The 13,576-nt window shown below is 40.9% G+C and overlaps 1 protein-coding gene across 1 annotated transcript in view; it reads right to left on the bottom strand.

Moving 5' to 3' along the window:
* Positions 1 to 13,576, bottom strand: part of PTPRB (protein tyrosine phosphatase receptor type B) — a 61,800-nt gene that overhangs the window by 22,394 nt on the left and 25,830 nt on the right. The window contains exons 7-14 of the mRNA XM_050895244.1: positions 13,093 to 13,356; positions 10,369 to 10,638; positions 8,320 to 8,580; positions 5,889 to 6,155; positions 4,314 to 4,577; positions 3,057 to 3,320; positions 1,818 to 2,081; positions 823 to 1,086 (exon numbers count right to left, since the gene is read on the bottom strand). Coding sequence (XP_050751201.1) covers positions 823 to 1,086; positions 1,818 to 2,081; positions 3,057 to 3,320; positions 4,314 to 4,577; positions 5,889 to 6,155; positions 8,320 to 8,580; positions 10,369 to 10,638; positions 13,093 to 13,356 — 2,118 coding nt within the window. The remainder of the gene's footprint in view (positions 1 to 822; positions 1,087 to 1,817; positions 2,082 to 3,056; positions 3,321 to 4,313; positions 4,578 to 5,888; positions 6,156 to 8,319; positions 8,581 to 10,368; positions 10,639 to 13,092; positions 13,357 to 13,576) is intronic.

The following is a 13,576-nucleotide window of genomic DNA, read 5'->3' as shown; positions in this document are numbered from 1 at the left end:
GTAATTAATAGAAAATATCTTTATACATTTGCATGTTCACTTGCAGGGAAAGGAATGTCTGTGCACATGTTTACCCAAGCAAATAATTCCCAGACATAAATACAATCAGATGAAGTTACAGAGCACCATGGAAATTTGAACTGGGCATGGAGACGCAATAGATATATATAAATTATCATGAAAAGAGGGAGGAGAGTCAGATGAACTGACCGAAACAGTTAAGAAAGGCATGTGAAAAAGAACTGAAAAAGTAAAGAAGTGGTAAATTGGTGCAAAATAGTGGCACCGAATAGAAAATGTTAGCCAGCAGCTGTTGCACAAAAGTCAAGGCCACAGCAAACACACACAGGTGCTAAAGAGAGAGGATGGATTAAAAACAAGGTGTTCCACTGTTTTGTGTTTCCAACACGCAGTATATTGAGGCAATACATTGTCTAGTAAGCCTTGACTATGCAATGGGCTCTGCTAGAACACAGTATTTGACTACATGGAGCCCAGCAGATGTATGTGTCAGATGGGTACCAGCGCAGGACTGGGGAGGGATGGAACTGCATTCATCCTATGAAGGCACGCTTTGGGCTGGGGACTTGAATTCCACACACATTCACCCAGGTAAAGCTACTCACGTGACAGATCTCACTTGTATTAACAGACCCACGCCTAAGTGTTTGCAAGAGTGAGGACTCACGCTCTTCGAGATAAAAACTTCTCACAAGTCTGGGTGTCCTCACACCCAATGGTACGTTCATAAACATTACTAAATAAGGGTCAGCTTCTGGGAAGACATAATGCAACTTGCTCCTTGTCTCAAAAGAAACGTACTTGTTCTCCCAAAAGCTGCTAAGCTGTTGTGCAAGGTGCCACTGTTAGATTGCACCACCACCCGGTACTGCTCCCCAGCTTCCAACTTGTGAAACATGTGCTCAGAGACGTGTTTGGAGACACTCTGGGAATCAAGCTGATGGTTTTGCTGAAATATAGTCACTGTGTAGGAATCAACATCTCCACCTCCAGGAGTCCAGCTGACTTTCAGGCTGTTTGTCATGCCGTTAGGTGACACATGAATGTTTCTGACCACACTTGGAACTGGAAAAAAAAAAGGCAACACAAAGGCACCTGCTCACAAATTTCCTGTTTGATTCAGACTTTTTAATTCCTACTTTTTTATGGCCACAGCAAATGATTCAAAGGACAAAGAACATTTACAGGTACAAGTAATTTCACTCATGGGTGAATACAAGTAAAGCTGAAGACATTTGTGTACGATTGTGCCATTTTAGAAAAGCAATTCTATGTGTTTGCAGGAATAAAAGTAAAGAAAACTTAAGTTAAACAGAAAAAAGTTTCTATCTGGATAACCTCCCTCTTCTCCAAACGATGCTTTAGAAAGATCTCAGAAAATCAAAGCTCTTTATATACACTTAGTTAGTTGGCTGTTTAGCAGTTATAATCTCACCCATTCATTTCAGGTGGGTAAACAGAGGTGTAGAATAGCTTAAGTGATTTAGCTAGAGATACTAAGCAAACAACTGGCATGCATGGGAATAACAGAAACCCAAACAGTGACATCTCAATACCATTCCTATGCAACAAATCAGATTATCTGCCAACAGTTATATATTGGTAACTATGACATTTGTTTATTAAGCATAGATCAAGCTGGCTGAAGTACTAGTGTGATTTTCAATGAGATCTGCTATCTTTGTGCCAGCGTTACAGGAGCTCAAATAAGATCATGGTTCACCCTTGATTTTCTGTGCCTCATTCTTTCCTCTAGAGAAGCCTCAACACATTTTAAATACCGCATTATTTCTTACTTGTCAGGCCTTCTATGAAAGTAGCACGTTGTGCATCTCCACTGATGGTCAAGACAAGAATTTTGTATAGACGTCCTGGAGTCAAAGCTGTGAACCAATACTCCTCAATGGTGTTCCCAAGGAAAATGGGTGGGAAGATCTTCATATCATTGAAGAGGAGCTGAATCTCATATTTATCAACATCCCCCTCGGCCTTTGACCAAGTTACCTGCAGATCTTCTGTGCTCCTGTTACTAAGAGTCAGTTCCTTCACTGACTCTGGCACTGAAGAGGTGAGAAGAAAGATAGGAAACTTCTCAGTACTTATTACCAGATCACAGCAAAAAGATAACAACTCTGAAGCCATGCTCCTGAGCTAAAACTTTTCATTCAGTTCCCTAGGAAAAGCAGTAGATTGCACTTATTTGCAAGGGTTGCTGTTTGTGGTTTGCACCATATCTAACACTAGAAGGTTGCATTTCAGAACAGGGAGTCCACAGTCTATCAGCATAAAAATAATAAACAAATAATAACGGAGCCTGCAGGGAATTTGCATTGCCAACAAAAATTGAGTAGGATCTGCATGTACAACAAACGTGGTGCAAAGAGGCCTCAGCTAGTGGAGACCCGAGGCAATCCATCTACGTGATGCAGCACCACACCACGCAGTTCCCAACTCCTGCCAGACGCAGGTCAGTTATTTTAGCCCAGTGCTACATCTGTGTTAATAAAACTCAGTTTCTTAGCATGGCTCATTAGCTTACATGTAGCGCTAGGTGAAGACAGGCAGATTGCATCCAGATCCCTGCTTGCTCACAACTAGCCACCTTACCACTCTTGCTCTTACCACCATGCTCTCCAGCTCCAGTTCTTGGGATAATTTGAGTAAAGTGAGGTCTAGCCTATCTTCTTCCTTATACATTTCCATGACCAGAAAAAACTGTCTTGTACATTCTGGCATAGTTTAAGCATAAATACTAAGCTTATGTGGAAATCTGTACAACTGTTTTTCAGTTTTCCATGTTTCAAGATTTGCTTTGCAAATTCACTGCACAGGTCTCTTTTCTTTCACTTTCTATATGTCTGTAACTTAAACATTGGTCATAAACTAAATACTGCTTTCCATATTTGGAAAGACACACATTCAAAGAGTCACATTCAACATTCTATGTTAAAAACATATGAGATTTTTAAGCCCAGTTATGGTAAATAGAAAAAAATCCTGGAGTGTCTCGGGATGTTTCCAGGGTGTTTACTTACTTGTCCTGCCATAGACCCTTTCACTAGTTTCGTATTTCCCACTCCTTGTGCTGACCGTGACACTGTACTGCCTCCCTGGGACCAGATTAGTGAACACACATTCATTTTCATCCTTTGGGACACTTTTTGTTTGGATGAAATCATTGTTGTTCTTGATGATCACTTCGTAATTATCAAAATATCCAGAGGCATGTAACCACGACACCTTCAAGTAGTCACTTCTGGCTGAATTGCTGACAGTAAGTCCCTGAACACTTGAAGGGACTGAAAGAAAAAAACACAATTAAAGATTCAGAAAGCAGTAACTTCCTAAAGTAACAGGAGTTGCTGTAGTGGTACTATATTTGTGGTAATTACCAGACTTTTCTGAGGAAGTTGCAAAAAGACCACAATGTGGATTTAAGCAATACCCTACCCTCTAAAATAGTAACTGCAGTTTCCAGGCTGCTTTACGTCATATGACAATGGTTTGACTTTCCAATTTTTGGTCTTTTGCAACTTGGTCAGTTTTGCTTATAGCAGTGAGTTCCACAGGTTCACACTAATCCTGAATTTGCTCCTCCTCATTTAAATGGCTGTCCCTTGAATTTTCACTTACATCATGAGAAGACTAAAATTGCACTAACTTGATGCTCTTTGTCGTTTTAACACCCCTTACCATCTTTTATTCTACTGGTTTACCAAGTGTAAAGTCTCAGTCTTTTCAATCTTTGAGGAAGTTTTAAAAAGTTTTCCATCATTATTGCCACTCTTCTCTAAATTTCTCTATTCCTGTTATAAACTCCTTGAACACTGCATGACCAAAACCATAGACATGGGCGTTACATGACCAAAAACAACAGACGTGGGTGTTACTCATTTATGTGACACCTTACTAATATTTTAGTCGTTAGTCTATCCTATCCTGTTCTTTCAGTGTTTGAGTAACTTTTTGCGGCAATGCTCTGCAGGATACACCTGAAGAGCCAAGTAGAGGGGTTAAGGGCAGGAAAATGCATTTGAGCCAAAACTGATACATGATTTCTGCTCATTCACAAGAACTGACACATGACTTTTATTCATGCTAAAGTAATTTTGTATGACATAAAGCAGCAGTAGGGGCATAAGAATAAAACTAAGTCTGGAAAGCTGTAATTTTATGGTTTGACCCTCCAACCCCTACTCACCCATCCCAGTTTGGTCAGACATTGACAGATCATTGATAATGGCTATACAAAGTGGTTATGGTGACTGGATTTGCTCAGAGGTTCTCTTTACCTGTTCGTTCCTGGCTGAAGGAATAATTTTCATACTTCCCACTCTTCGTGGTTATCATCACATTGTAAAGTGTCCCAGGGGTAAGGCTGCTGAAGGAGCATTCACTGAAGGATTTGGAAATGGTGAGAGTCTGAACAATCTGGTCATCGTGAGAGAGTGTTACCAAATAACTGTCTACATCTCCAGAAGCTGGCAGCCAAGAAACACTGAGGTAGTCACTGCGACCTGAGTTATTTACTGTTACTCCAGTCACGCTGGAAGGAACTGTGCAACAAAGAGGAAAAACCAGAAGAGCTTTAACTAGCCAATTCCTATTGTTGAGAGAATGTCTGGAATGTCAGCCTGCAAAATAAGCAGTCTGGGACTCCTGAGAAGCTCTGCACTGACTCCCACTTAGCAGCATTCATCTGCTTTTTTGAATACAGTGAAGGAAATTGTCTTTGGTGGCACGATCCCAGCACTTCTAAAATCCCAGAAGATGAGTTATCCTCTCAAATTGCCATTCATCAGTAACAGCAATAACTACTGAGGCTTGTATGAAGTTGAGGCCCATAGCAGAATGTGTTTCATTTACAATGAGTTCTCTGACGCCTAGTGGCCGAAACATGAATGCAATTTGTTTTTCAAGCCAGCAAGATGAGCTCAAAGGCTCCACGTAGCCAGAACTACCATCACTCAGGTACAAAACTATATCAGAGTTATTACAGGGGCAGACCTTAATCATAATGAACTGCCACATTTTCTGATGTACTGAACTGACTTACCTCAGTAGAGGCGCTGGCCATCAGCTGTCAGAGTCAAAAAAATTAGAAGATTTTACAAAATATGTTTATGTACTTTAAGCCTTTTAGTGTTATTCTTCTCCAATTGTTTTTCTTTTTCTTTTTTTTTTAAACCTGAAAATAGTTGTGTTTGCAAGGAGAACATTGGAGCAAACTGCAGAATGCCTGGCCTTTGCGATATTCACATAAAGGGTGAAATTGCACTATGTTGTCAATTTTTCCCTCTATCTAAATATCCAAAGGACTGGTATTACATTTCATGAGTCATTAAAATTACAGAATTTGATGCAATAGTAAATCCTGTCCTATGCAGTATAGAAGGGCCTTATAATGTGTAATTAACCCTGGTGGACATTCTTTAATGTTGGATTGGAGAGAAAGAATGGGTCATGAGACACAAATTCATCCCACCACCTTTAGGCAGCTAATTTGCACACCTAAGTAAGGAGCAATCACCCTATGCTGCCATTTAGTCAATGGAACAAGAAAGTGCCTTCCAAGGAGTGATTCACCTACCACAGCTGTACATCATTCAGGGCATATTTTTGTCTTCACTACAGAGTGATCCTGTTGTACAGAGTTCCTGTTGTAGGCAGAGCAGTTAGCTCCCTAAAGCTACATTAACATGAATTGGGACCCACAGTGTGCCTGAGGCCACATACAGGAATTATATGGCTGAAACTCCTGTATTTCTGAATTCTCAGTGCAGTGGCTTAATCACAAGAGCATTCTCTTTAATAAATTCAGCTTTTAGGAACCGACAAAAGACATGCTGGAGTATTTTCCTTTTTACCTGTCCTCCCCTCTGCGATTGTTTGCCTTGAAGATATCCCGCCGCTGACAGTGGTGACAACAACTGAATAGAGTCCTCCAGGTTTCAGCGGATAGAAGTGGTATCTGTTGGTTTCACTGGGAACAGTCTCATTTTTAATAACAACATTCTCATGAATCAGTAGCACTTGGTATGAGTCTACATCTCCCAGCGCTCTTGTCCAGTTGGTGAATAAGCTGTTTGTTGATCCCTGACTTGCCACGGTCAGACCAGTCACTTGGGCTGGCACTGCAAAGAAAATTGTCTTAATGTTACTGAGGAGAAACAAAATAAAACAAAACAAAATCCCCCAAATAACCCAAGTTTAGTCACACTGAGGAAGTGCATCAAAAGAACATTCCAATTTGCAGCCAGACTCAACAGGACTAAAAATAATCTAACTGTGGACTGCTTCCTGTCTGATGGGATGTGGTCTATGGGAAACTATCTAAGGCACAGAAAGGTCTTTCAGGCTTTAGCACAGCTTTTCTCAGTCAGACCAAAATGATTCAAGATCAGGGAACTGGAAGAGATGACATTTTATAAATACCATTAAACAAAAGCCATCAATTTAGGAAACCACTTGAGTTTTTGATGACTACTTCAAATACAGTCTGTGTCCTTCAGTCTCTCTTTCCTCTCCTATTCCCTGTCTCTCATTCCTATTAAATGGCAAACCAGTTTGATGAATACCTCAGGCACAGTCATCTACACCTCAGAGAAGTGTCAGACCCTTTAATTCTGGGGGTAACTGAGATGGATGGTTTTGGTTTTACTTTTTACGTCAGAAGATCTGCAGGATACTAACTTTTCCAGCATCAAAAGATGAATTAATTGTTAAACAAACATAACATTTATCTAAGTATAAGCTAGTGAATTTAGCCAGACCAAAAATGAAAAAGAAAGAACAAAAGGAATGGAATATCTAGCACAAATTTTACCCAAAATCCTTTTTTTTTTTTAATTAGACAATATTTGGTCAAAGCAAGGAAATACAGTTACTTCTTTCTAAGTATTTCTGCTTACATGATCAAGAACAACTGAAATTAAAGAACACTCTAACTTTACAAAATGTGATTGCATGCTTCATCTCTTGTTTTATATCAACCTTTTTGCACACATAGCACTGGATTAGCAATCATTAACAAAAGCTAGAAAATTAGGCAGAGAGCTGAAAAAAATGTAATGATAAAAACTGAAGCAAAAATCCCACCTGTTTCATAAGGCTGTCATAACATAGTAAGCTCCAACAAGACACTGAAGTGCCACATTCCTGTGCTAAGGGCACTTTTAGTGATGCTTCAGGCTTCACTAGAAGCTGACCAATCTGTGAAGCCTGTAAGACCTATTTCTGTCATATTTACAGCAGTATTTTGCAAGCCTAGTTAGCTGTCCTACTGCAAAGAAGATTCAGAGGTTTGGAATGCTTATTAAGACCTATGTTCAAATTCATTGATGTTCGTTCTTTATCACTTTGAATGTAATGCTGACACACTATCCCTGCTTGATGTGTTTTCAAGCATTGATTCATACCAGTGAAGTGGGACACTGTAACCTTTATGCCTGAATAGGCCTCCTAAAGGGGCATAAGGCAGAAGGAAGTGAAATCCCAGCTATCTAATCACATAGCAGAGAAATGAAAGTGTAAGTCAAACTTTTCAGGCCTTGGAAGGAGTTACAACATTTAAATAAGGACCACTATCAAGCCATAGGCATGATTAGATTCATACACTAGCAGCTTGTTTTTCCCTGTGCTGTGCCAGACCAGAGCTACGTTTTAAGACTGCTTGCACTGGAGAATGCATAAGTCAAGCAGAGTAAAGCAACACATATGGCTTAAAACTTGCACACGTGCACAAAATTAGCACCCTGCAGGGGGTGGGAATGGGACCTTCCTTGTGTCACAGTCATCATCCTAACTAACAGAATAGATTCTGGAATCACAAGAGCAGAGAGATTCAAAATACATTTTCAAGGTCACATATGTTTTGTGTCTGTCAGCCTTGGAATGTTCCCCCTAAAGCAACATTTTCCTGTGTGGTGGTGTTTTCTTTTTTTCCCAGATGATGAATGCTTTGAATCAAGGAAGTGACCTTCCTGAAGATACCCAGTGAAAATTGTTCTTATATGGAATCTTGTGCTAATGTAGATTGATCAGACGTGACATAGTATTTCAGAAAACTGTTTTGCCAGGAATTACATATCCATTTCCTCAAAACCTTAAATAAATACTGCAAGACAACTGACAGTCAGAAATGAGAGACTCAGAAACATAACTTTTCTATTGAGGAAACAAACGTAAATTCAAGACTTTTGAGATTTAGACACTGAGTTCATTCAGTTCACTACAAAGCAAAGAAAGTTGTTAATGGTTAACAGAAGTAAAGATTAAAATAGTTTGACAGGACGATACCTGTTCTTCCTTCCACTGAAGTCCAGTTGCTTAAAATCCCACTAATGGTAGTGATGGTAGCTGTATATTTTCTTCCAGGTACCAAGTCAGTGAAAGTGAATTCCTTAGCTTCTTTTGCAAGCCCTTTTTTTATGACAGTAAGATCTCTGTCTCCCAGTGAAACCACATAGCTGTCCCATTCCGCAACAGGGGTCATCCACATGACACTAAGTGAAGATTCATTAGCGTGCTTCACACGGAGCTGGAGAACAGGCTCTGGAGCTGTAAAAGTATACAAACATTACGACGAGAACAGGACTTTGTAGTGAACACACATGCCATATCTCAAGCTGCTGTAAGGAATATGGTCTGTAAGACAGAAATGTGACAGCAACAGAGTATTTGTAACCAAGAGGAGACTCTCTACCATTCTCTAGGAAGCCAGTCTTACAAATCTAGTATTTGTGCTACTCTTCCAGTAAATGGCTGTAGCAGCAGACTTCAGCAATGCATTATGGCTGTAATGCTTAGGTTTAAACTTATGTCAGGATATATATTTTAGTATGAATGGAAGTGCAGTGAAGTCAGCGAGCTTCCTCTTGAACTGTGGGTGCTAGACAGGGATATAAAACATTTGTACCATAAAACAGATCTATACCAATTTAGCTGTAACAAACAAGGATGCAAATTATAGGGTCAGAGTGACATTGATTTTGCACTGGTTCATATCTCAGTCAAGTTGGGAGACACTCCAAACTTACAGTGGTATAAAAAAAGAATTTGATCAGTGAATTTCTGTGTGTGTTCATGTGTGTGTGCATGCATGCACACAGAAGGCATCTGCTACCTAACGTAGTCCCCTGCTCTGATTTTGTCCCTGTTACGTTGAAATACAACTCACTTGCCAAGACTGTGGCTTTATGTAAGAGAAAATTAAGTCAGAATAGGGCGTAACACCTATGCTTCATAACAGGTACATTATGTACCTGACTGTGGGTCAAACACAGTTGTGATATAACCACTGCTGGATATTATTTATTGGACCATGTTCTCATCGCTTAGCTGCGTCAATTAAAAGTAACACCACAAACTTAAGTTATTTGTAATGTATAACAAAGTAAGCAAGATGAGAATGTGCCTTGCTCTGATCAAGTTGGCTAGAAGTTAGAGAAAGCTTCAGTTCTGTAGCTTCCACTGGTCTTGCCATTGTGCAAAATTAACAAAATGAAGCCCTCAAGGAATGACAGGTAAGGGTGTAGTAGGAAAGACGGGCACAAGGAAGGGTGAGGATGAAGTAGGGTGGCCCTATCTTATCTCACATTCTCCAGTGATATAAGGCTCAGGCTTGAGCCTTGCCTGATACTCCTCCTCCAAGTCGTCTTTTCGTCTGAATTGCACTTATTTTGCATTCATAGAGTAGAAACATTAACAATTATATTGCAATTATTTTTTAAGCTTGAAGCAATCAGATGTGGCTTTGACTAACGTGCTGCAAAAGAATTCCACTCATGTCGCTGCAGTGTATATGGACTTCCTTTGGAAAGGCTGACTTGAACAAACTAACTCCATTTTCTTTCTGGAGCACGGGAACAAGAACTGGGATGTTATGGAACAGCCACACTAACACACACCTCAGCCAGCTTTGGTTAACACCGTTGATATTCTTTATACAGGCTGGCAAGGAAACCAGTTTGCCACTGAAAATAGTGATGAACAATACAGGAAGATCTATATTGCTCTCTTTAAGAACTATATTAAGAACGGTGCCTACAATCAGCTATAAAATAAAACAGTGAAATGTTGTACATGTAGTGTAATGCCTCAGTCATGACAGAAAGGTGACATAATTCCCAAAACTTTCACTAACAAAACATTTACCACAAAAATAACCCTGAAAGTTTTCACAGAACTGCTAAAAATAATTATTTCTGTTGTTTACAAGGGAGCTCCTTTTAACTGTATTAATAGTGGAATTCATCTGTGGATTCCCAAGTACTTTTTCTTTCTCATTGTCCACAGAGCCCAGCTGAACATTTTGCACTTTCACACTTCCCGGACGAGCACGCTGACCTGTTCTCCCCATGCAGCTAGCCTTGCTCTGCAAATCGCCACTCTCCACAACGACGTCCACGCTGTACTGCCTCCCCGGGATGAGGCCCACGTCGTGGACGAGGTACTCCGTGGTGCCCTTCTCGAGGGTGGTGTTGAGCACCAGGGCCGAGCGGTTCCACAGGAGCAGGCGGTACCTCTCCCAGTCTCCCGCAGGGGGCAGCCAGTGCACTCGCAGGGACCTCTGCCAGCCACCACCACCGGCTTGCAGCTCAGAAACTTTCTGGGGAACTGAAACACAGAGATCGAGAGAGTAATTCTGAAGCGGGGCATTTCTGGTAAGCCGTAACGGCAGACTGGCAAAACCTGTCTCGCAGCACAGCTATTGTAGAAGTACTTGGATCAGTTAGAGCAGCGTGAGGTATCTTGTTACAAAGGTTGGCATTCATTTTAAAGATAATTTTTACTCTTCCCCACACAAACCACTCACTTTTTCGCTGTTGGTGTCTGACATCAGAAATGGGGAGCCCTTCTTAGGCAAAATCTCCCCCATGTACTTCTCGGATGCATCTTGCAGTTTTCAGTTAGCTTCCCAGTTGTTTCCTGGACTTAAGTTCACTTAGAAACTGTCAACCATTTTTTCAAAGCTAAGGCCAAAACTTCAATTGCTATGGGCCAAATTCTGGTCTCAGCAGCAGAAATGCAAAGTCTGACGGCTTCTTCCACAAAGGCTTTGTATGTCCCAGTCCCTCCCAGCTGTAAGGCACCGAGATTCAAACTGAAGTCCATTAAAGCATCCACTCCGTCCTGTCCTCCACTTCAAGGGTCCTGAATTTACATGCTCAACCTTCCTGCCCTACTGCTGCAGGTCACACTGGATCACTGAAGCTTTTCTGATTTTCATGGAATAATTAAATATTAACCACACCAAGCAGAGATTGGAAGACAGGTGCAGACCCTTAGGTTAGGATACCTATAGCTTAGTGTTAAGATACTCAGAGATCAGCATTGGAGCCCTGAGACCATCAGCAAGTATTAACTGTAAACTACAAGGCTAGAATCATGCTCTCATGTTTTCTCTGGCTTAGTTAATGTTTAATGGCTCAGTACCTAGCAAAGGATTGAGAAACTTTTACCAGCACCACAGAATACTTACCAGTTTCGCTTCCCACAGGCACAGCTGGGTATCAAACCTAGATCTCCCACATGCCAGTGAATATGGGAGATGTGTTTCAATTGATGAGTGAGTGGATAAAAGCACCCAGTGTTTTGTTAGGAAGCACAGATGTACTTACAACATAACAGATAAAGTTCAGCCTTGTCAGACTGGCTGGACATCATTACACCCTTACGGTACAAAGTTTCAGTCCCTGAGATGTCCATATTCCTTGCCACAACACTCCTCAGCAGGTTCTGGTCCTGTAGGCACCCTCTCAATACAGAGCGATGTAGATTATGTTCTTGGGCACCCGGCTCTCTCTGTGAGTTACAGAGGGATCCCAGGAGTCTAACCCCTTCAGTATCTGTAGACCTGACAGCCTGGATTTACAAATTTATCTTTAGGCCACAAAGCTTCTGCTGAAGTGACTCTGTTTTCAAAGCTCCTGGTATCTACAGAAAAGTCAAGGGAAGGAATTGCACATGATCAGCATCCTTGGAAATGGGACTTCTAGATCCCCAACTTTGAAAGTACTGGGTCTAGGTCCCAAATTTGGGGACCAGTGGTTTAAGTGAGGGCCTGAAGCTCTCCCTTCAGATGGAAATGGTAATCTTAAAGGTCTTTAATGGCAGGCTAGACAAACAAAAAAGACATGCATGTAACCAGTCCAGCTTTGTACTTACTGGACATGAAAGGCTTTTCAGGTCTCTTCCAGCCTGCACTGAGAATGGGGTAGCAGCTAGGTATGTCAAGGATGTGCCTTTCACATGAGATGTTTAGTTGTAGATGATATATATTCTTTAAAATAAATACTCTGCTCTCTCTCTCTCACACACACATTTTATATTTTTTGGCTCTGAGTCTACTAAGAGTTTGGGTATGTATTCTTCACCCACTTACATATTTTTTACCATCTAAATTCTTCCTGGGCTAGGGTGGTGTGGAGAAGATGACATGCCTTTGTGGCCAGTAATGCTGTGGGAGAGTTATGGCAGGATTTTTCAGGTTCAGAACTCATACAAGAGATACCTGAAAGAAAATTATACTTCTGAAAGAAGATAAACAAAACAGAACCCAGCTCTACCCAGGCTGCCACATGCCTTCCTTAGTCCATGCTGTTGGTAGTAAAGAAAGCTGAGATCTAGTCTTTTCCTATTTGTAGATTTGTGTCTGGAGCAAGGGATATTAGACCTTGCAAAATTACTTAAAAATCCGTTAACAATTTGACTACTTGCAGACTTCCCCATAACGTAACTCATTTTATATACTATGATGAGTTGAATTCAAGATAACAAAGTTGGTCAGAAGTGCAGTAGTGTGGAACAGTTTTGTAACAGACTCACCCAACTATAAGGTCCAAAATGCATTATTGTTTCCTGCTCCCAAACTATGCTGGAGCTGTTTTTGGCTGCCAGATTAACTGTTGCCAGAGAGTCAGGAAGGGGTACTCCCAGAACAATACTGTGCTCTTTATCTTATTTTGCCTGGAATCCAAATCATTTTGTCTCCTACTATGATTTTCTACAAGGCCAATGTAGGCAAAAATAGCATTGGTTACAATGTCCGTACTGAAGCAGAAGACTTACATGTTCTGCCAGTTGCCATCCGATCAGTAAACAGTTCACCACTGATTGTGCGGGCAGTAACCTGATAAAGACGTCCTGGAGTTAGCTTGTCAAAGTGAGTCTCTGTGACCGGCGGTCGCAGAGTTTTGACTTCTTTAACTGATCCAAGATGAGACAGAGTGATATTATAGAAATTGAGGTTTCCTGAAGGTCTTCTCCACTTAACTTTTAAAGCATCTAAGCTGTCATCATTAGTTACTGTCAAATCTAAGACTTCAGCTGGGGCTAAAAAAAGAAAATAAGAAAGAGAATAAATTACTTCCACCACAGAACACGTAAGACCTGCTGCCTCCAAACTGCAATACTTAAGTTTTGCTTTTGAATAGTTATATGAGATGGAGTATGAACGATTGTGCCTGAACAGTGAAAGGGCAAAGTCTGGTCACAGTGAAACTGAACCCAGCCCTGTTTAAGATATTCTGCTGCTGAGAGTGACACCTCTTAC

The sequence above is a fragment of the Gymnogyps californianus genome, chromosome 1 (assembly GCF_018139145.2).
Source record: "Gymnogyps californianus isolate 813 chromosome 1, ASM1813914v2, whole genome shotgun sequence".
NCBI classification, from domain to species: Eukaryota; Metazoa; Chordata; class Aves; order Accipitriformes; family Cathartidae; genus Gymnogyps; species Gymnogyps californianus.
Note: the sequence above shows the minus strand (reverse complement) of the source record. Positions and strands in the feature narration are given on the sequence as shown.